The sequence below is a fragment of the Drosophila obscura genome, unplaced genomic scaffold, assembly GCF_018151105.1.
Source record: "Drosophila obscura isolate BZ-5 IFL unplaced genomic scaffold, ASM1815110v1 contig_181, whole genome shotgun sequence".
Lineage (NCBI taxonomy): Eukaryota > Metazoa > Arthropoda > Insecta > Diptera > Drosophilidae > Drosophila > Drosophila obscura.
The window spans coordinates 907,675-931,706 of NW_024542769.1; the positions used below are offsets into that span (position 1 = coordinate 907,675).

Consider the following 24,032-nt stretch of genomic DNA (forward strand, 5'->3'; position numbering starts at 1 on the left):
TGCCGTTCGGTCTTTTCCTCGGTGGGAAATTCGGTTTTCCGTCCGTTGTTTGTTGCTGTTCATCCATCGGTCGACGCGGAGTGCGAATACGGAATACGGAAAGCGAGTACGAAGCGGATTCGAAAGAAAAACAGCAAGCGCGAAGAGGAAGCAAGAAACGCGGCGTCAAATTGATTTTTATCGTGCGAGGGACGGACGGGGAAAAAGTGAAAAGAGTTCAAAAATTACATAAAGAAGGAGACAAAGAGAAGGTTCGTTTCGTCCTGCCAGACCCCGCCACATACTCGCCGAAAGCACATAAATTGAGATTAAATTTTCATAAAATTACTGCTGCAAAACTCATATTTTCGGGCCGTCGCACGTGATTTGTTTTTTTTTTCGCTTTCCCCCATTTTCACCATCCACCAAAACTTCGGTCGGTTGTTGGTCCCACCCCTGTCCAGGCAGAGCCGGTCCCAACCACCCTCACCCACCCGCGGTGGATTGCCGCCCGCGCCCGCTCGTCTGTGATGTCATTCAACGGACCAGCGCCATCTAAATATATTGTATTATATGTAGTATGTCCTCGTGCATACATAATAATAGTAATGGTCTTAGACATCCTGGCGCGTCCTACCCATGCGAGCTGTTTCCGTATAGTTTTTTGCATAACCCACGAGCAGCCATGTGTACATAGATGGGAATGCACATGCACTATGTGCTGTATATAATATTGTACATTATATGCACTACACGGGCAACTCTACAAATCAGGTCAAAGTTGCATAGTCTGACCCAGATCCGAGCACTGACTGACGTACAGCATGGCTTATGGGCCACCGATTGCGACTTGAATGGGAATGGTGATTGTAGGATAGTGGAGGAAAAGAATATGATGAGGCGGAAGATTTTAGCTCAGGGGAATCGGTTCTCCTGTTTCCTGTATACTGGGAATCACAAGTAGCTCTACTATCCAACAGAATCTTTGGTTTTTCATCAGGAAATCTCTTTATAGTAGGTCTTTCTACTCAGGCTGCGGCTAACCTGTTCCAGGATCTCTTAAAGATATCGCTGATAGTTTCCAACTCAGATTCAATGTTTATTATTATTGTTGTCCTTGCTAGTAAATTTTCAATGGAATGGATGTGTTTACCAAATGATAACATACCATATTGCCTGTGCATAAAGATTCTACTTGATCTTAGCATGTTCCTCTTCTTGTAAGCAACTTTTGTTGAAGTTTTACTTATAAAAAAATAATAAAATTTCATGCTAAGAATATCAGCAATCCTCGGAACCCCTTGTACTATGTTTGTTAAGGAATATACCAAGCTTTAGGTATTCCCATCTTTACATTTAATGCCGATGAACAAAGGATTTCACGGCTGGTCGCAGAAATAGCCTAGCCACTGGATTGTTGTCCCGTCGTTAGGTATCCCAAGGTGTTTACTGTTCGAGTGTGTCCAAAGCTTGTTTGCATTGCATGTGTTTTGTTCGCCTCGTTCCGACTCCTGACCCCACTCCAGCTGTCGAAAGCGTAGAGGCAGTCAACACTGAACTTGGTGGAAAGAAAGCCCTGGCCAAAAGGCAATCCCACAGCTGGGAAAACCAGGGAAAAATATCGACGTTCCATCCGGGAGGGGGTTGGGGGTGCGTTACTGCTGCGAGCATTTCTCCTTTGTTTTGGGCGAGTGTTCGCTGCTCGGATCAGAGCCAAAATGGGCTTGAAACAACGGGGACGAAAATCGATAATGCTACCCCTGGCAGCACGCACGGGCACGGGCATGGGCACGGGCATGGGCACGGACTCCCGGGTTGCGATGCCAAAGAATGAGAATGGGAATGGAGTGGAATGTGGAGCAGCAGGCCCTGACACAGAGCCTGCGATTTAAAGCGTGTGGTAGTTACCGTTACCGTTGCCGAGTGCCAGTGAGAGTGTGCGTGCGGGTGGGTGGGTTGGTGTGGCTCACAACCCAAGCAGGAGCCCAGCTACGAAAATAGACACAGAGCTATAGCTACTGCTGCTGCTGCTGCTGCTGGAAAAGCGCCCCACAGTTGAGGCCCATTTTTGTTGGGGCCTGACTTGGCTGCCTGCTGCGCTGCGGAATAACCTGCAGACAGAGAAATAGAGAGAGAGAGAGAGAGAGCGAGAAAGAGAGGAAGTTTGCTTGAACTTTATGTTGCACGTTGCAATAGAGGTCTGGCAGTGGAAGCACTTTCCGGTGGCTTAATCAAATTATTTACTTGCTTAGTTTGTAATTAAAATTTTAGGGTAGCGCCAAGTGGTTCGTTGCGCGACTGAAACGTCTTAGAATTTAAAGGGAACTGACTATACATACGTACCAGCGGCAGTTTAATAGACATAATAATAACCAATATATCTTGTCACGCACACGACGTGTAATTTGTTTTTGTAAAAAATAAATGTCGTAGCAATGGGAGCAATAGTTTGATAAATCAAAGAAATATTTCTTCAAAGGACACCTGATCTAGTTCTCTGCTTTGCTAACTTAATAAGCGCTACCAAATCAATTCAATTATCAGCCAGAGTGAGTTGTAATTTTGTACATTTGCCAGACGGTTCACACTCAAGCATTGAGATTGACTGCTCCACTGCTTCTGCTTCTGCTTCTGTTTCTGTCTCATGGAGGGAGCTTCTTCTTGTTTTCCCTTTGAATTTGGCAAAGTCAAGTAGACGGAGGAGGATTGTGTAACTTGTAGCCAGGGGGACGGGGGGAAAGCAGATTCACGGCTCCGCCCTGCTTGGATAATGCCAACTTTTGGCTGTCGTGGCACACAATTTGTACGAGTATTTGCATTTGTCGCACAATCAAATCTCGACAATAAAAAGCCTCGTCAACGGAAGGGATAAGTACGACAACCAGCAGCTCCGTCCCAGGCCGAATCCTGCATGCTCTCGGCGCCACATAGAGCAGCCTGTTGGATGGGTGCGGCGAGTGGCATTCGCTGAGAGTGTAGGGCGCACTCGGACACATCCCAGCGGATGTGACAGACAAAAGCCCAGCCAATGTCGCTGCTGGCACGCCCATGGGGCGGACAGATTACTGTGCGCCTTTGTCTGTGGCCAAGTCCCAGCGGAAAGCCGCTCCACTTGCTCCAAGATGATGCAGCGAAGCGAACCAACGATAAGCGCTCTGTCGAGGCTCACCTTGAGAGTTCCCTCCGGTCCAGGCAACTAAGCGAGGACGCAATTAAAATTCAGCTGACAGCAAGAGGAACAGTTTTAAGAGAGCAGATCCATCACCATTTATCTGGCTATAAATTTCCCGCATTAAATCCGTTGAATTAATGACCTGAGATACCCGATGCTGGAATTGCCAAAGCCTTTAAAGTTTTGGCATCGATACCAACGCAAAGTAAAGCTCCAAAAGATTATGATTTAAGAATTCCATAGCTAAAACTTACAGCTGCAAGTGCTGGCAGGAGGAGGAGCAGCCTAACGTTTGAAGGATTTACAACTTCCGTGTCTAAATCGCAAACCATAAGGCACAAGGCACATAGCTTTACCTTGGCTTAGTTCGGGGCTGCAGTTAGCAACATTTTGCGCTTTATCGTAGACGTTTTTTTTGCAGCCAAAACACAATCGCAATCGTCAATAGAGGCGTGGCATTGGCGACGAGGTCGGAGGTTATTGGTGGTTGCACGCTAACCCCACGAAAGTGTGCCATAAACCTGAGGGGAAAACCAGACAAAATAAATAAAAATCGTGTAGTTGTGGGACTGGTCAGGAAGTTTGGTTAGCATTGCTGCTGGTCCCCTTCTAGTGCCTCAGTGCACAAGAACTCAAAGCTGAAACATATACACAGGCAGCACTTAGCCATCAGACACCGAATGAAACACTTTTTAAGCTTTAGTTTTTCATCTTTTTCATTTCAGTTCGAGCCCCCAGCTAATTGCAGGTGCAAGAGGTCACGTGGAGGACTTGTTCCAGCATGCATGTCGTATACGTGATGTAAGAGAGAAGAAAGAAAAAAGTGATAGAACATTGAAACAGTAGAACGGAGGAGCGAGAGGGTGCAGCAGGGTAGGCAAGGTGAATCTCTTCCAGAGCACAATGTCATCGATCTCGGCCCAGGGCGTGGTCGAGCGCGCCTCTGCCGAACTATCGAAACGCATCAACGGTCTGGGACTCCGATCGAAGCACCACCACAGCAGCGGCAGTGGCAGTGCCAGTGGCGACGGCGCCTCCTCCAATTCCACGTCCAGCGCGACCGCGTCCAGTGGCAAGACCTCGGTGATGGAGCGCGTCACAAACGCCCTCTGTGGCGGTGGCAATTCCAATGCCAATGCCAACGCCAACTCCACTTCCAATAGCGCCAGCAACAGCTCCGCTGCGGCAGCAGCAGCCGCCACTGCCGCGAGTAATGCCAATGCCCCGCCCACACCCGACAAGCCATCGCGGGGCAGCCAGAGTCCCGGAACCGTCTCTCCACAGCAGCCGCCACCGCCGCTGGTGCCACCGTCGGCCAGTATCGTCCCGGCAACACTCAACCCATCCTCGACCACGGCGCTACTCATGCAACAGCAGCAGCAGCAGCAACACCATCAGCTGCAGGCCCAGATGGCCGGCTCCACGCTGATCAACTCGAATCACCACTTGGCCATGTCCCCCGGGGGACCGGGTCCGGCGCCACCATCGGGATTGCCGCTCGGAGCCCCACCAGCACCGACGGTCAAGTCGATTGCCAAGCAAATGAACATCACGATTCCGGGCGTCGGTGTCGGTGTCGGCGCTGGCGCGGGCTCCGGCTCGCCCACATTCAGCACCATGGGCATGGTGGCGGCCCAGAAGGCGGCCGCCGGTGGAGGGACCCCGCTGCAGATGCGCAAGCAGCTGCCCAATCCCCACCTGCACCATCCGTACGGCAACGTGGTCGTACCGGGTGTCGTCCCGGGCTCGGGCTCGGGTCCGGTGCAGGCCTCCCAGTTGGCCGCCGTCGCCGCCACCCAGTCCACGCTGATCCTCCACAAGCACCCGCACCCGCCTCTCATCCACAGCATCGATGCGCTGCTGCTCGACGACCGCTTCCTGAATCGCTTTTTCCAGTACTTTTCGCCGTACGAGCGGCGCGTGCTCGCCCAGGTGTGCATCAAGTGGCGGGACATACTGTACCGCAGCCCCCGCTACTGGTCCGGCCTGCTGCCCACGCTGCAGTGCCGCGAGCTGCGACAGATGCCCGGCTGCGATCGCGGCAAACTCTACAACTCGCTCATCCGTCGCGGCTTCCATGCGCTCGGCTTGGTGGGCGCCTCCGACGAGGATGCCCTGGACGTGGTGCACTCGTTCCCGCTCGCCTCCAAGCATGTCCACTCGCTCAGCCTGCGCTGCTCCTCGATCAGCGATCGCGGCCTGGAAACGCTGCTCGATCACCTACAGGTGAGAGTCTCCCACGTAAAGTTCGAATATTATTTGGCGGTTATCTATCCGATATAAGTATGACAGTTATTTAAGCCTCTTTCAGCTGTTGGTTTCCTTTTTATACCCGTACTCAAAAAGAGTTAAGGGGTATATTAGATGTGTGGTAAAAGTGGATGTGTGTAACGCAGAGAAGGAAACGGTTCCGACCCCATAAAGTATCTATATTCTTGATCAGCATCAATAGCCGAGTCGATGGAGCCATGTCTGTCTGTCCGTCCGTCTGCATTGTTTGACGTCTGGATCTCAGAGGCTATAAAAGCTAAAGGAACCAAATTTTGTTTCATGTGATATCACACTGCTACAAGTGTATTTCAACCCCTAGCGGAGGAGATGTAGAATCTAAATGGAACATGTACAATCTTCATGTTATATGTATAATATACATTGTAGGTGTAGATAATAGTGTAGCAAAAAAATGTAAACCTTTTTTAAATTCTAAAATTCGAAAAAATGAAATTAAAATGAAAAATATATATACTGACTGAGTACGGGTATAAGTAGAGTCGCGTCCCCAGAAGCGACTCGCACGTTCCTTCTCGTTTCAAGCGTAATTTTGCGATATTTCTATGAGGAAATCCAGCACAGACTTCCAAAAATGTTTCCGCTGAAAAGTTCGGTGTGTCTTGAGGTTCTTCCTTCCGCCATTCGCTTGAACAAGGGACTGTCAAGACACATTTTCTCGTGGGCGCCAAAACGAGACAGAAATGTGAGGAAATCTGCCACCCAAAGGACCTCTCAGAGAGCAGCTGCTACCCCATGCAAACGACTTTCATTTGGCCTAGCGTCTCGGTCGATGTATGTATCGCGGTGGGGGGGACACCTCATCGGCTGGGGCACTGAGCAGGCGGACGGGCGAAAAGTTGACAGTGGTCAGTCCCGTGTCGGATGAGATCTGAAATAAACCCGCAACATCTCGGCGCTGGTCAAGCAAAACTATTTTCATTTTATTTCGGGAACAAGAACTTGTGCCGAGCCGCGCGCCACACAGAAATAATGAAACGTGTCAGAGCTGAAAGTGTGTCATCGTCATGGCAGGGAGTGGGGCACAGGCGGCACACACGGCACATGCCAGCCACATGCCACATGCACCAGTCACAGTTTTCGGCACTTGTCGCATAATGAATTGATGCGATCAATTTCAGATGCAATCACATCAAAGAACCCTCGTAAATCTCATTTAATTTAGCCAAATATTTTGCTGCGCTAATTTGCTCATTCGTTGCCTCGAATTGAATTCATAATTTGAATGAATCTTTTATGAGGTGCGCTGCGGGCAACTGGAACTCGCAAATTCACTCGGTGTAAATGTAATTTGAGCATTTTCATTATTATATTTAATACATATAATAAACATATTCTGTAGCCATGTGTTTGGGTTCTCTATGGAAGAAGACTAAACTTTAATTGCAATAAACTAGACGAAAATGTAGCAATAAATAAAAAATACTCTAGAGATAGGTATAGTGATATTGTGATGAGGAGAAACCCTACAGAGATAACTTAAATGGGAGCTACTAAAAGGGGAAATTAAGGAAGAGAGAGCGAGAGAAGACAGAGATACAAATAAGTAGGGGAGAGGGAGAGAAGCGCAGGCAAACCAAAAGTGGGAGTCGCAAAGAACCTGCCGTCGCCACTTTACACACAGAGAGGGCGAGGTGAGAGAGTGACTTGTGTAACGTAAAGTCCCACGTAACGAAACGTAACTAGAGGTTACCCGCAGCAAGTTTCATATAGCGGCAATAGCTGCCACAAAAAGAACAGTTCGTTCGCAAGAGTATTTATATTTAAGTAGTTCGAATTCCGGAAATTATTCCCATTTAAACTTTAGTTAAAAATTCTCTACTCTTTATTGCGGCTATCCTGTACACTTTTAGCTTACAACTGGAGCTACGTTTTCCTTCACTGCTCCTGCCAATAAGAGTTTACGTTCCACTGGAATAGAGCAGAGTCCCCAATAAACAAAAACTTCATTTATGAAATAAACGAAACCTCTACTTTGCCCAAAAGGCAGACCGCAACAGGGGAACTGGGACGGGTAATGGGGAACGGGGAAACCAACCTCAATCAGATTTGCAGGACGAACAATTGGGCTTCGTCCTTAATTGGTGCTCAGCTGCGTAGGACGGAAGCAAATCCATTCGTTGTATGGTCCAATTCGAGGCCAACTGAGGGGCCTAATCCACCAGGGGCCCAGCAGGGTAGGAGAGCCGGAAAAGTGGATAATGCTGGAGCACTGTCTGTGGTCCGGCCAGCACAGTCCATCACACACTCAATGGGTTGACTGTTTTCATCTTCCTCTGGGGGTACGAGTGTGTGTCCCTTGCTGTCTGTCACTCCGGGGGCACTGAGACTGAAGCTGGAACTGGAACTGGGACTGGGACTGAGACTGCTGATGTCAGAATTAATCCAATGTGAATGCATGCCATGTTTATGGGCCCAGTTGTGGGTGCCTACTGGTTACCGCCCACAAATGGTTTGATTGCAAATTGCTGTCACTGAATGACAGTGCCACATGGGGGACACGGCTGAGTGGAGTGGAGTGGAGCGTTGATGATGGGAAAAGGATCAACTGGAGTGTGTGTGTGTGTGTGCGTGTGTGTGCGTGCGGCAGTTTGACCTTGGCGACTTGACGGAGTGCCTCCCTAAGTGCATGTCCTTTCCCTCCGGACATGCGCAGCAGCAGTAACACGGACATGCAATGCGAAACGAATGCTAGCGAGTGCGACGGAAATGCGACGACTTTCTACATACATTCCTGCTACATATTTAATGGCCAATGCGACTGGTGTACGGGTACGGGTACGGGTAGGGGTAGGGGTATGGTTATGGGTATGCCTGCGATTTCCGCATTGCCGCGGACGTGTATCCTCCAAAGTGGCCAGCAGCAAAGTGAAGTGCCAGCAGCACGTTGAACCCAACCCCATTGACCCATTAAACTACGCTGCTCTTCCACTCAGGAGAATTTGGGTTTGAAAAGGAAGCAAATTACCTGCGTATAAATAAATTGTAGCTGCGATTATATTTCCATGGACTGAATATATAAACGCTATATAAACGTTAGTTATGCGTTGAATGAGATGCGGGGAAGCCTTACTGCCACTTCATTGGATTTGTGTATTTTTGTGTGGTGCAAAAAGCGACATGAAAATACTGAGATTACATGCGAAATATCAACATATTCATCATTAATGCATTACATTGTTTTCTATAAAAAATGTTTGTTTTTACATGCAAATATCGCGTGTATGCAAATACTTGTTTTCTGGTTGCACTGCTTGTGTTCCGCGCTTCCTTTAAAGCAGTTGAATTCTGTTTTCGAAATATTGAATGAAAAGAATATGATGGAAAACCAAAACCAACCGCACACACACACAATGGATAGGCAGGTGGTCATTATTTTTAAGTATTTATACGCGTATCAATGCTCAATTTGATGCTTCCAAAAGAAAGCTCAGATAAATGCGAGCAACAGCAACAACAAACAACAAAGATACCCATCGAATAACGTCATTCTACATACATATTTAAGTGCATATATATACATATGTATGTATGTATGTATAAACATTCTATTCGTATTAGCATAACATTGTGTGTGTGGTTGGGTTGGTAACTTACGTTTTGCATGGCTGCTGACTTTTGGTATCGATTTTTGTTCGCTAGCAAAAACTTTCACAATTGTCCATAAAAACAGAATAGAAAAAGAAATAGTAGGAATACCAAACACACACAACGATGATAAATCCGTACAACAGCAAAGTACGTACAGCATTTGCGTACGTTCACCATTCATAATGAACTTGTGGCAAAGTTGGGCTGCGGGTCGACTCTCAGCCAGAGTTAACAATACTCGTATTAAGTAATACAAGTGTACGGAATCCAATTACTGCCATGCACAGTACATATCCAGTCAACACAGCCGTCATTAGACCATTTGAATCGTAAATGAGTTGGGACTTTTTGCTTATAATTAATGCAACATTACAGCAACCTGTAATTAAGCCAATCAATTACCATCCAGACAAATAAACGAAGAACGAAGTTAACACACAGCATGCATATCCTTCTGCCATTCAGTCATGGTCGCTCCCATCGCCTTCATGGCTGATTGAGTGTTCAAGCTCCGTGGAATAGCCATTTGTGATTCGTTTTCCATTTAATTCGCATCTTTTGCGGGTTATCTAATTCCACCGAATTGTTGTCCCAACCGTAACAACAATGGTTTTCCATTCCGCGAAGGGGGAGGCCAAAGTTCAGTGTGTTCAGATCCCGGCGTAGCATTTGGGTTGGGTAATGCATTTTTGTTCTCATGCGATTTCCAGTGCCGTGGGTTTCTATATTGTGCTTCCGGCTGCGTTTGTTGTTTATCGCTTTTGTGGGGCTTCAGCTTCCGCTGGGAATGGCCAGCAGCTTCAAGAGCAGACACAATCCCAGCCTGGACCTGCATAGTGGACCCGACACAATGTCTGGCCCTCGAATCGGGGCCATGTTTCTCACTGGCAAAGGTCAAAGTTGATCGAGTTGCATGCTGTTCAGATGCGATTTAAGGCCAGGAGAAACTTTTACCAGTTTGTTGACTGGTAAATCCACAACAGCACTTTAGACCACTGCAATTTAATTCAATTTCACGAGGAAGCCCTTCCCCGCTCCTCTAACTCGATTCGATTTGCCCTTCACCACCCCACCAACCAAAGCCAAAGGGATTATTGCTAATTGCCATTTTGTGTGTGTTTTGCGTGTACGGTGAACCACATGATATATCAAATGGTCAGGCCATGTCCGCCACACACTCGTACTGTAAATGCAAAATCAAGTGGAACTGTTGCAGAATTTGGCATTCCTGACCACAAAATATTAATTAATTTATAATTAATCTAGATTATTCTGCAGGTTCATTGTCTATTCCATTTCCATGCATATTGAAGTGCCCTTTGAGGAGAAATCAATGTCATAATCATTTGATGGTAATCTTCAAGCAGTCCTTGAGATTATTAAGGCAATCGGTTACATTTTATGGCCGTATCTTCAGCTCGTCATCGCTGAAAGCAATAATCAATTTTTGAAATTTCCTATTTCCAAAACTATGAAAACATTTTACTTTAACTTTCGAGGCGGCTCTCCATAATGATTCAATCGTTTCGCTAATCGTGTTAGTGATTCGACATTGGCTGAGTTTTCCAATAGATTTTTTATTTTTTATTTCTTATTATATATTTATTTTTATTTCCACATTCTAGAAATAATATTGTTTATGTGGCAGCTTTTTGTTTTAGATTTTTCCGCAACTGAAAGATTTTGTGGTTCAGTGATTCGAATGCGGGAATTTGTGGAATTTACTCTCTGCCCAAAATATTTACCTGAGATACCTATGTACATACATGCATATGTACATATAGATGTGTGAATGTATTTTTTTTCTTTTGCCTACTCGTATAAGTAAATACTTATGGGTATGAGTATATATGAATAGTAAATTCTTGCGCCTGTGATTGGACTTTATTTTCTGCTGGCCAAGTGTCAACAAGTAGTAGGAATGCCATCAAATGTCCAAAAGTATTTTAGAAATCATCACGACAGCAGATCATACAAATATTTTCGCTTGACGACCGAGCATTCACCTATCGAACGGAATGACACATATTTCTGTGGACTTATTATATCTGTGGCAAATGGTTTAATGACCGCAAGACACACGTTCTGAATAAGCCTTGAAAACTACGCAATAAATTCGACGTGTCCTCGCTCATGGATAAGCTTTTATTATGCTTTATTTTGATCCATTCCTTACATGGATATAACCGAAGCAACGTAAAAATCAAAATTTACATCTGAATATACGATGTGCCTTTGCCAAGTCTAACTATTAATCAAAGGTTGCCGCCACAAACTCATCGTAGCATACTGAAATAGTTTGAAAAAATATAAAATCAGTTGCAGAAAATATTAATATTTAATATTTCACTTACTTCCGTGCTTGGCGAGCGCGAAGATCTTCCTGCAATCCAGCGAAATGATCTTATCGCCACACTCTGAAGGGTTTGAGAAGAGTTTGAGAATGGGAAAATGAACTGTAAACTAACTACACTTACTTGGTCCATAGATCTTGATTTCTTCCGCGCAATGTTTACCTTGAATTACAAAAAACATGCAAAGAAAATAGAGAATTAATTGTTGGAAAACTCACTGGGTTCTTTTTTTGCGGCTGCCAAAGAGGAGAAGACTGCCAATATTACAAATACGAATAGAACTAAGGACTTCATGATGTGTTGACTTCTTGGTAGATTAAACGGAAAACTCGGTTATAGCTTGCTTTTATTATAGCTCTTATATAAGGTATGTAAGTGTGACCAATCGCGTGAAGTATGTGAGTGTCATGCTATGGATATAATATTATAAACCGATTAAAGTTTGTTTTTCAAACTAATTTTTCATAGCTGATCAATTATACATATGTACATAGTACAGTGTGCATGTCGGATCGTAAAATTTTGCTTTGGTACATTAATTCGCTACGAAATTATGCTCAGTGTATGCTGGCTGTTCGCCGTTATTTGGTTATCCGTTATTCCTGTCACTTGCCTATTGGCATTGCTGAGTGCGAGTGAGAGGGGAATTGTCTGCCCTTGAATTGCGTTGAGTAAACATTTGCCAAGGCAAGGGAAGACAGCATACCGACCTCCCACAAAGGCTGAGTAGTCTTATCTCTCGATATTCATTTCATTTACATGCGAGCTTTGCGCCTCACACGCAATACACACACACGCACACACACACCCACTCTCTTAGGCTTTGAGTGCAGTTGTTTTATCTCTTGATCTTTACTGCTCTCACGCAATAAATGCTCTCTCAATTGCTTTACTGCATTGACTGCTCTCTCTCTCTCTCAGCAGTTCCTTTTGGGAACTTTCGCTCGCAGTGTGCCGAGTGCAAGGGAGAGGTCAAGAAAGGGAAATAAATGTTTCAGAATATTCAATGGGAACCTGATATGTCCAATTTTATTATTATAATACGAATATATAACCAATACCATGAAAATGTTTTCCAAACTATGCATTAACCACTTTTACCGACTCGCTTTCGCAGAGTTTGTTCGAACTGGAGCTGGCTGGATGCAATGAAGTCACCGAGGCTGGACTGTGGGCGTGCCTGACGCCCCGTATCGTGTCCCTGTCGCTGGCGGATTGCATCAACATCGCGGACGAGGCTGTGGGGGCGGTGGCACAGCTGCTGCCCTCCCTGTACGAGTTCTCACTGCAGGCAAGTGCTGATCCAACTGGTAAAGACAGGGCGAATCAACCCCACCACTAACCCCAATCTTCTTTCCAACACACACACACACACACACACACAGGCCTACCACGTCACGGATGCGGCCCTTGGATACTTCTCGCCCAAACAAAGTCACAGTCTGAGCATACTACGCCTGCAGTCGTGCTGGGAGCTGACCAACCATGGCATTGTTAATATCGGTAAGTGGAGACTTCCAAGGGGATTCAGGACTCCCGCCTCCATTCTTGTGGAGCGCAATTTTCCGCTTCACAGTCGGAATTCTTAAGCGATGTCAAATGGCAATTACCTTGCGGGCTGCATGTCCATTTCCATCCATGGCTAATTCCCTCGGTTGGTGGTCGTCTCGCTCCAATTTAATGTTCAATTTGTAGAATGTTGCCGCTGACGACTGACACGGCCGCTGCAGCGGCGCTAATGGCGCTTCTTGTGGCAGTGCTGTTGGTGGTCCAAAAAAGCTGCATAGGATATCCGCCCGGAGTGTGTCTGCTGGAGCATGAGCTGTAGACGGACCTACAACGACAGCAGCAGCAAAAAATATACTCGTACGAGCGTACACACGAATATAATGAAATGTTTGTACAAAGTCCTATTCCTTACGGGTTTGCCCTGCTTCCGAAACGTGTCCTTTGTGCCCTCGTCACATCATCTGCAAACATTGCACTCAACTAATTGAAACTTTTTTGTGGGACACTTTTTGTGATGCTGCTTCCTGGGCAACGGCAACAAAGTAAACGGATGCTAAAACGGCTTCAACATCCTTTGACGTCCCTGACAGTCCGGACGTCCACAAACTGTACCCTTTTTCCCAGTTTGCAAATCGGAGCCACACCCCCACATCTGTGTCTGGGCACTGCCAAATCGAATTATATTCGGCGATATCGAACGTGGGTGACTGTCTCAATTGAAGATGCCTTAAAGATTGTTGGATTAAAAGCAGAAATGAGTGAGGAATACGTGTTAAAGTTAACTCATTTCCGTTTAGTGCATTTTTCAGCATAAACCATAAACCAGCACGTAAACCATTTTAATTGACGTATTTCCTGGCTGGCACAGAGCAGCAGAGAGCTTAAAGCATACTTATGGGGCAGCAAAAACCCCATTTGATATGCAATAAGCATAAACCTGCCATTCCCTTTCCCCCTTTCCTCTGCATGGGTACGCTACTTTGACCTTTGCCATGGCGACAGCTCAACGAGCCGCCCACTTCAGAGAGTCCCGGGCGTCTGGATCGACTCGGCCTGTGCAGCAGCGTCTGTGGCAATCAATTTGGTGGCACGTCATTTTCTTTTGCTCCGAGTACCTGTGCCCCGCCTCTCGCCTGCCCTGGCAATCAGAGACCCTGGCAACGCCTCCATCGCCTCCATCCACATCCTATTGGGCCGCAAATTAAGCTGCAGATTGCTGCAAGCAAAGCGTCCAGGATGTGGTTTTATCCCATGTTACACTATTACACGGTGGCTCCTACTGCCTCTGAAGTTACTCATCCAGATAGCAGCTAGGAACTGCGCACCGAAATCGAATTATCGCAGCTCAATGATCAAACTCGTTCCCGTTCAAGTGCTGGGCGGCAACTGAATCTGGAGTTGCGGCCAAACTGGGAATGCGATTCGATTCGTTCGCATAGACCCTTGGGCTAAAATGCTGCTGGTTCACCTGCACACAGATTTGATTGTCGTTGCTGTAACAATATTTCGCCAACAGTGGATTAAGCAGAGAGTACAGTTTTATATTCTCGCTAGTTAGACTCCCAACAAACAGCCCAATGGGGCCAAGAAATGGCAGTAGAGGCCAAAAGAGTTGCTGTTATCGAATGACTCATTCCTTAATAAAAACTCCAAGGTTCTCTTAGCAAATTCTGCAGCTTATTAAATCTGGAATATGTGTGTACAAGTATTTAAAACCTATTAAAGATTCCTTTTGTAGCTTGTTTACCGTCAATATTTGTGTGCAGCCCAGCTTGATGGATGAAGCAGCCCAAAAACGACCGAGCATATTACACATCCGCCCTGTACAACAGGGATGGGCTTCTGCCACTGTCTGTGTGTTTGTCCAGGGGAACAGGAAACGTGGAACAGGGGGGTGGTGTGCGGTGCGGTGCGGCATATTGTCTGTAGGGGTCTTAAGCAAATAGGCGCCACATTAAACGGCAGCATTTTGTGTAAATTGGGTGGCAATCATGAAAATAAAATACAAAATTTAACAAAGAGCGACAATGGGATACATACGAGTACATATGTATACATAAGCAGTATCTGTATACATCGAAAAACAGTAAATAAATCAGATAAAGCTCTCGTAATAAGAACAATGAAGTGAACGCTCTTCTCTTTGTTCTTGTGGTTATAATCTATCATTGATTTGTAGACTCTGTTTCCGGTTCAGGTCCGAGACGGGGTAACCTTCGGTTCAGCTTAGAAGTTCAGGACTTGCTGAGCTTTCAGCTGTCGCCACAATGTTGTAAGCCATTGTCAGAAGTTGTGCAATCCGTTCACAGGAGAAACTTTTAATAATAACAACTCGCAACCATTGCCCACTGGCAGTGGCAGTGGCAGTGGCGGTGGCACGGTATCCAGACTTATCACACCATCGAGAAGCCGTTTGGCTAATTGCATTTGTCATCTAATTGAATTGGGGCAAGTTTGACTCTGACTCTGCCCCTGGGAGGCGGCTCAGGTCGTTAGCGCTGGCCCAGTGCCAGTCGAGACCAGTGGACTCTTTTATTGCCTTGCCAGCTCTGACTTCAACACATCATTTGGCACGCAATCCGAGGCCCAGCCGGAAACGGAAATGTAAGAGCGGCTGACTGACACATTGAATGGCTGTCTCGACTCGTCTCGCCCCGTCCAAGCTAATTGGCAGAGCGTCGAGGTCGTTCAACTGGGCGTATGCGTGATTTATGAGTTCGCACGTGCGCGGCCACAGGCACGGGCACGGGCCACGGGTAGGCAGAGCGAGCGGAATCGGGTCGAAACAATGAACAAGTTAATCTCCCATTAATTAACAGTGTCAACAGGAATGCCGGATCCCATTTAGCAGAGATCCCCCCAACAGAATCGTGCTGCAGCAGCAGCAGCAGCAGCCCCCCCACTGCTCAGGCAGGGGGCATCTTGATTGCTGATTGTTGGTTGTGGTTCGTTTCGCGTCTGAACAATTGCATTTGTCGTCGCCGGCGACATGTCCATCAATTTAACCGCAAAGTGCAGTGGGACAGCCAGCCAAAAAGCTTTCCCACACCCTCCTTTGCCGTACAAGCTGTTAGCCAAATACACACAGTACACAGTGGGATGCATCTAGGGAATATCTGCTGAGGGTTATGCTTTCGGTATCCCAAATTAATTTCGAGAAATTCCTCAAATTGTGCAGGATATCTTAGCTGTAATGTAAATGTAAATGTAAATGGATATGTAAATCAGTCGTTAATCTTTTGGCACTGTGCGAGTGATTGTGTATTATGTTGAACCTGTGTATCATATCTGCTATATACATATGTAGTATATGGGAGCATGCTGCTTCGATGGCTGAAATTCCTGCACGCCGAGGCACCAAATTCATCTTCTTCAGCCGGTGCGGCACCATCATCAGCCCTGCGCCTGTCTGTTCGAGCGCCAAGCAATTGATAAATCTCCCTGGCAGTCTGCAGCTGCCATCCCTCACAGGAGGGGCAGGGGGAGCGCACGTTGGGTGTCGTGTTCATTAAATTACATTTACATATTTCAAGGTGCTCGCTCGATGCTGCTGCTCGGACTCTCGTCTCGGGTGGGGGCTCTGCTCTGCGGCCGTCGCACGCTTTTCGTTGGGAAATTCTTAATTAACTGTATTTTTAAAAAAGCTCTTTGGGGGTTCGATGCCACCCAATGTTTCCCCCGGCACGGCACGCACTGTACCCCTGCGAGCCGACTTCCCATTTGGCCAACTTGTCAATCAAGCGTCAGCTGGTCGCTGTTTTTGCGCACGGCGGCAGCAGCGATAGAGACGGAGACAGCGACAGCGACCCTGAACCTGAACTTGGCAGTGGCAAAGGCAAAGGCAAGGGGAGGGCGGGCGGACCACAAGAGTGTTTGAAGAGCGGCGAGTGTGCAACCGCATGGAAGTGCACTCGGATCGTAGCACTTTCTCACTGATTAGATCCTGGAACCTGGTCAACTTTCAGTGGAGTGCACAGCCACGTCCATAGGACGGACCCTAGTTTACGCTCAAGGCTGACAGGCTAGCGACATGATAAAATATATCTGGCTTCCGTAATACGATTGGAAATTCTTCGAGATGCATAAAGTGTTGCGTTGCATGGTGCCTGCTGCAAGTGGAGGAATGAAATTCCATTTTAATTGCATTCGAGGGCTGCCACGGAAATGGGGCAGGTGGCAGGAGCAGCACCGTCTCGCATGTGCCGAGCAGCTTAACGTCAATTAAGTTGCCGATGATGGTCGCAGCGCAGCATCAGCAGCAACCGCCAGACATCCACGTGCGGATGAGCAAAACTTCTCACCCACGCAGCGGGAGGGGGTAAGTGCCATCTGCTTTGCGTGGGCCTCTTGTGGACCGATGGAAAGTGGCATCCTGTTCTAGATGGACAGATAAAACGTATCCAGTAAAGGAAAGATTATATTTGACTGTGCAGTAGATTGTTACCAGAAGAAGACATAGAAGACGGTCCCGCAACTGGGTCAAAAGTTGCTGTCTCTTTAACCGCAAGGAAAAGTGCGAACGGAGGAGGATAACCCAGAGGGCAGCAGGAGTAGCAGCACACACGCAGGTTTAAGGCTCCACATATGGATGGACAGACACAGGCACACGACTTGTGGGGCCATCATACGACAATTTTGTCAAGCTGTTGATGCATTTTTAATCATGAAACGATAATCAGGACTTGGAGCTACTTTTATCTACTACTAGAATGCGGAACGGCTCTGCCAGAGTTTAACCCACCAGTGGCTGCTATATAGAAAATATCTACGAATTATCCCGAATGCCAGTCATCACAATTACCGATTTGACAGCCAGCAATGCCGAGAGCAGGGCAACAAATTAATTCTGATTGAAATTGTTCGCCCGGCACTGACTCGCTGCTGTCAGGCTGCCAAAAGAATGGGAAATTGTAATTGTATCTGAAATCTGTATCTGAAATCTGTATCCGTATCTCTCTCGCTCTCTCTCTCTCTTTGTTTTCATCACCCACAGCCGGCTGTCTCTATCGATGGCTTTTGGCAAATTTGCTTGCTGTCTTTTGCATAATTTAGTGGCATAACAATTCGTGGGGCACAAACACATAACCCATGAACGCTAGCATCTTGCGGTTTTTCGAATGAGTGGATGGGACAGTCCAAGCCTTCTCTACACTCTCCGCCTTGCATGCCCTTCCATGCCTAGTTTTAAAGGGAAGACTAGTCGTACTAGTCAACGACTGTCCCTACCCCGATCTGTAGCTAATCTTTCGTTGCGTAATCCAATCTGATTTCCTGCTAGTTATACTGGGTTCACGCCGCCCTCCGCTCTGCTGAAGGAAGCCTAATGAGGCTTCTGGGCCGTCTTGCCTGTGGCCCATTAACGCATTTGCTGTTTGGGCACCCCAAACTTTGCCGTTAATTGACAGGGCCACTTAAGACCCACAGAAGTGGCAGCCATGCGCCTCAGTGGGATTTGTTTTATCACTTTAGCGTCAGCTTTAATAAGTCTTTAGTTTAGTTGCGGGAACTTGAACCATAAGCAGCGAGTAGGGAACATTCCATTCCGTTTCCACGGCGCTTCCAGGATTCTGTGGCCGCTCAACAACCTTCCAATTTTCCATGGAACATTCCATTCCATTTTCAAACTGCTTTCAGGTAGCTGGGGCCGCTTTGCTTAATTAACTGCGGAATGTTTTTCACAAGAATCTCCGCCGCATTCCCGCCCCACTCCGTTTCTCTCTCTCTTGCCAGTAATTTGAGTAATGGGTCCCCTGCAATGCAACTTTAAGTCGCTTTCCTGGAATGAGCATTAATCAATTTTAAATCGCCTGAATAATGTGTTAATTGTTGTTGGTTTTACTTTCGATTGATGGGACTTAAACTTTAATGCAGGACACTTCAAGGGCTTGAGAGCACAAGGATAACCCTGAAAGAAACGATTTGTGATTATTGATTGCACGTTTATTGTATGGAAAATACTTACAGTAAATGCCATTGCGCTCTATTAGCCCACAATAAGGCAGTTTGGACCATCAGCAGCCATCAAAGCCGTAAAGAAAGTCATCAAGAAATGGCAAACATTGTGCGGAGCAAAAAATCAATACAAATCGCTGAAGGAGAGTGAAAGTAGAAGCCATAATGAGGCTCGACGATTGTCGGATTTTGTCCAGGACTTACTGACACTTGCGTACAGAATTTTGGGGGGCAGAAGTAGTGACATGGATGTCCTTTAATAATGTATGGATTTCAGCCAAAAATATAAATAATAACCAAGGCAACGTGTGCTATCAGTAGGAGATGTCCAGAACGGAGATAATTCCTAACGCTTCCCGACAGGATAATGGGAGGGAAAAGCGGGTCCTTGGGAACAGAATTTTGGGGGCACAAAAGCAGAACATAGAATACAGAATACAAAACGAGCCACGCACAAATGTCGCTGGTTGTTATGGGGAAATGTAAATGTATCTGCTAGACACACAACGTATCTGACATGTTTATGTATCCTCCCGACCCGTGTCGGTGCGTGTATTTAGGATGAATGGTTGGGGGGTGGTGGGTAAGGGCCCTCTGTTCGTTTCATGTTTTTGGGCCACTATTTGTGACACTGCCGCTGCCCCGCCGATGCTCCTGTCAGTTGAAAAATTTCCATTTACAATACATATCAAGCAGGCAGCCACCCACACAGGTTCCTGGAAAACAAACCCAATTTATTCAGCGACTTGTAATTTGTTATTTCCCAACCAAACAGCCCGACAATAAACATGAAGGAAATAATGAGCAGGATGTTATTTTGGAATTCGGAAATGGAATCATCTACTTCGACAGCTGACTGACTGACTGACTGGCTGAACTTACAATAGGCAGCTATCAGTTTCTTCCATCAAAGAGAATGTGCAAATAGTCGTAGCCGATTATACCGACCGATGTGTGTGAAATCATCAACCAGAAATTCCATTTGCTGTAACATTTTGCCTGTTCTTGATATTTGCGACATCCGTAAATACTCTCAATGCTCGTTCCTGTGACATTTCCACACAGTATCAATCTGAGCACACACACACACACATCGGCGGATCGCTGATTAGTTAATCAGTCTGCGCTCTCACCTTCGTCGGGTGCAAACCTTTTGCAGTTTGAAATTCACTCGATCGCGCAACACCGAATATGTGGCTATACTTGATTCGACAGTTCTCATTCGGTCTGTTTTCCCTTAATCACATCACTTTTCACACTGTTTCTCCGCGCACGCACGAACGCACACACACACACACACACACACACACATTTTATTCGCTGCTCTTTGCTGCAATTTCAGTATTGTGATCGCCAAAACGAGTAGGGTCCTGCGGCCAGCCATTACATTACCCGTTAGTGTCGGTCACAAAATGAAACTGCAGCACCAATGCCAGGGGAACGGGGAACTGCCACCACACGGACCACGGACTCGGTCTGGGTACGAACAGTCGCAGGAATCACGGGTAGGGGATCGGGGATCGTTGCGCGCCGATGGAGCGCTGATAACGAAATGAATTTCAGCGGCGATCACGAGCGCGATAAATACGCGCAAATCGGGGCCAATGCACAGATCTAGCTCAGAGTGTAATTCAATCGATGATCATTATCCGCCTCGATTCCACTCTCTCTCTCTCACTCTCTCTCTGTCTGTCTCTCTGGGCATATCCCTTTCGCCCTCCCATCTAATGTGGTCTGGCTCGGCTTCTGTCGCCGCCGCGGCGGCCTGCTAATCACAGTTTCCAATAAGAGAACACAACGGTGCAGGGCAGGGCATCGTAGATGTATCTGTATCCCCATTCAGTCTATGTCTATGACTATTTGAATATGCACACACAGTTATTCGATGGCATAGAGGCGCCTTTGTCTTCGTCATTGGATGTTTTTGCGGTTATTGAATCTCTCTGCCAGCCCCAGCAGTTGCAGCAACAGCAGCAGCAGCTCCCACTTGATAGATACAATTACTGTTAGCCTCCTTGAGCAGGCAGCCTCAGCCTCTCAGCCCCGCTCTGCTCCGCCACCTCCTGCCCGTCTTCAGCGTTACGGTTATTGTCACTGTTGGGGCTTCCCATCAGAATATGTATTGGCAAATAGATTCAGAGTTCCGTTTTAGGTAAGGGACTTGAGCAGCTCCCCCCCCCCCCCAATAATGGAGTAACTGCAGAATTGCCGGCGCAGTGCTGTCTGAACGGGGGGAAATTCACAGATTTCTGGATTTACCCCCAAGCATTTCAGTGATTAGAAGGAGTCCAGAATGTACCTGATCGGTTGATCTGTCAGTTGGATGCCTCTCGTGGTCCTTTGATTGGGTTTCCTGTAGTTGCTCCTCCTTTTGTGGGGCAGCCTTAAACCCTACACAAAACTTAAAGTTAGCTATCCACAGACATTCGCTCTGCAAATAGCATAAAGGCTTTCGCTTCAGTCCAGCCCAATCCGGAGTCAGGCAGAGAGCACAGAGCTGCGACTCGTTTCATAAATTTTCCATAGGCTTTCCCATTTAGTCCGTTAGTTTTCCCCATTCAGTATCTGAGCATCTGAGAGATCTCTATCCATGTGTGTGTGTTTGTGTGTGTGTGCACATTTTGTAATTCAAATCGGTTTTTTTTCTATGCCTCTTGCGGTTTTTTTGGTCAGAAGCCAAACAAGGGGTGCCCGTGCCCCCTCCTGCGCTCCCCACTCCGCCTCCCCGCGCACTGTCAAAGTGGGTCGCACACAGTGGGTGTTGCCTGTACGGTCGCACCAAAGCGGCTTACCCCGTGCACTTTTCGACTTCTTCTCACCCCTTGGCGGTGAGGTGGGGTGGGGAGGGGAGGGCAGGGAGTGGCATTAGGAGCAGGCAACCTCCTTCCCTTCGTCTCCTTTGGAGTTTGCTTTCTTCCGCGCCTCTTATCTGTGTTTCCGCAGCCGCAGCCGCAGCCGCCCAGGCACCCTTTCCCATTGGCAAAGTCTAAGCGGCTTACGAACGGTAATTTTAGCCATGTGCCGCCGCGTCACTCTGTCGCTATCCGCCATTCGCTATCCGTTTTATCCAGTATCAGCGCAGGTTCAGGCAACACACTGCCCTCCACCCTGCCCCGTGGCATGATTCCCTATGCTTGGGGCAAAAGTTGCTGCAGACTGCAGGAAACGAAACGTTTGCTACGTGAGCTGAATATGCACTCAGTCGTTGAAACCTAATCCTTTGACTCCTTTTGGACTCTACTTGCAGTGCACTCGCTGCCGCATCTGACGGTGCTGAGCCTCTCCGGCTGCAGCAAGCTGACAGACGATGGTGTCGAGCTGATTGCCGAGAATCTGCAGAAGCTGCGCGCCCTTGACCTGTCCTGGTGTCCCCGCATTACGGACGCCTCGCTCGAGTATATCGCCTGTGATCTGAATCAGCTGGAGGAGCTGACGCTGGACAGGTAAGTGCCCCCGAGCCAGCGACAGGTTCCCACATTCACCCTGTACTCTCACATTTTTAGATGCGTGCACATCACGGATATTGGCGTCGGATATGTGTCCACGATGCTCTCGCTCACCGCACTCTTCCTGCGCTGGTGCTCCCAGGTGCGGGACTTTGGGCTGCAGCATCTCTGCTCGATGCGCAACCTCCAGGTGCTGTCGCTGGCCGGATGTCCGCTGCTGACCTCGTCGGGGCTGTCCAGCCTCATCCAGCTGCGTCATCTGCAGGAGCTGGAGCTGACAAACTGTCCGGGGGCATCGCACGAGCTATTTGATTACTTGAAGGAGCACTTGCCGCGCTGCTTGATAATCGAATAATCGATTGAGAAACACTCTGAACACTCAACACTGAACTTTACTTTACTTTCCCTCTGCCCCAGCTCTGGAAACTGATTTTAGTTACGAACTATTTATGAGTATGCTAATTTGTACATTTATCTTTAGTCGGCAAGTTCCTACAACTACAACTTTCCGTCTTGCCCCTTACCCTTACCCGTGTCCCCACTTACTCGCGTTTAGTTTTAGAATTTTGTTTGTATGATTTCTGCTGTGATTTGGAATGGAAACTAAGTTAAGTTGATCTGTTTAAGACGAAGTACCACAAAAGACCCAAAGATGATATTTATTTACATGCAATATAAATATAATATGTCGAATATACAAATACAAAAATAAAAAAGATATATTTATAAATATACATACTTAAACATACATACATAAATTATTTATATTATGGTAGTTTTAACGGACCTTTTATCTATTATTCTCGCTGCAACTAAACAAACAGATACGGATGCAGATGCAGTTACAGATACAGTCATAGTCTACTTGTAAATTACAAAAAACACAAATGTCTGTCGTGTCTGTCAAGCAACCAAACAAATCGAAACGAAACGAAACATTGCGCCCAAAATAAAACCAAAATGCTAAAAGAATCAAAATATGCAATTAATCCACACTAGTTCAAAGAAACCAAACTAAGTAAATTTCATTAGAAATGATATGAAAATATTTACCAGTATAGAAGATGCAGATGAAGATGCAGAGGCAGAGGCATGGGCATGACTTGCAAGAAGTTGCTGGACAGCTTTTTAGATGGAATCAAAGTCCAAACACTCCCCTCCCCCTCCACCACCCTCACAAAACCGAAGCCCGACCAGGGATAACACCCCTTCCCCACAAAATTTGATTGTAATTCTGTAATTAACATACATATGACGGCTAAAAGTATTTTAAGCAGAGAACCCTACATACATAAATGCAGTGTGCACGCTACAAATAAAATGGAATCCCCAACACCCACACACACCGCACACATACATGTACATGTGTATGTGGAACAGCATACAATGTACTAGTAGTAGTATCATCTAGCCTACATTTTAGAGCCCTCCTTGTCTGTTGTTTTTACCAAGTGACACACACGCCTCTACTGTAAATGCTATATATATATTTTTTTTAATTATTAAATTGTGAGCTCGTTTCATCATGAACACTGAACAAATGCGGATTGCAACTGGCAATCTAAAACCAATAGCAAAAACCATCTACAAGTACATGATAACATAAATAAATGCAAAACTGAATTTAAATTTGGGGTTTATCTTCTTTAATTTTATCGGAACCGGAGCCGCAGAAACGAGAATCCTTCTGGTTGGAAAATTCGAATGTATATTGAGACTGAGACGAATGAATGCTGCGAA

General features: G+C 46.6%; 1 protein-coding gene and 1 long non-coding RNA gene across 4 annotated transcripts; one reads left to right on the plus strand and one right to left on the minus strand.

The window, feature by feature from the left end:
* LOC111076782 (F-box/LRR-repeat protein 16) lies at positions 1-23,921 on the plus strand. 2 transcript variants are annotated; one of them, XM_022370727.2, is made up of 6 exons: positions 1-251; positions 3,877-5,377; positions 12,503-12,676; positions 12,771-12,888; positions 22,094-22,289; positions 22,350-23,921. In XM_022370727.2, exons 2-6 carry the CDS (start codon positions 4,055-4,057, stop codon positions 22,645-22,647), a joined length of 2,109 nt encoding a protein of 702 aa, XP_022226419.2. In that variant the 5' UTR covers positions 1-251; positions 3,877-4,054; the 3' UTR covers positions 22,648-23,921. The 2 variants fall into 2 exon arrangements, with proteins under 2 accessions (XP_022226419.2, XP_022226420.2); XM_022370728.2 differs by lacking the exons at positions 22,094-22,289; positions 22,350-23,921 and adding an exon at positions 13,081-13,728.
* On the minus strand, positions 18,732-20,394 carry LOC111076787. Of its 2 annotated transcripts, none has more exons than XR_005967672.1 (3): positions 20,239-20,394; positions 18,857-19,562; positions 18,732-18,799 (listed from the first exon to the last, which is right to left on the minus strand). It is a non-coding gene; the product is annotated as an uncharacterized LOC111076787 (long non-coding RNA). The 2 variants fall into 2 exon arrangements; XR_002608071.2 differs by having other exon boundaries at positions 18,857-18,983; positions 19,051-20,394.
* Positions 23,922-24,032: the final 111 nt, after the last annotated feature.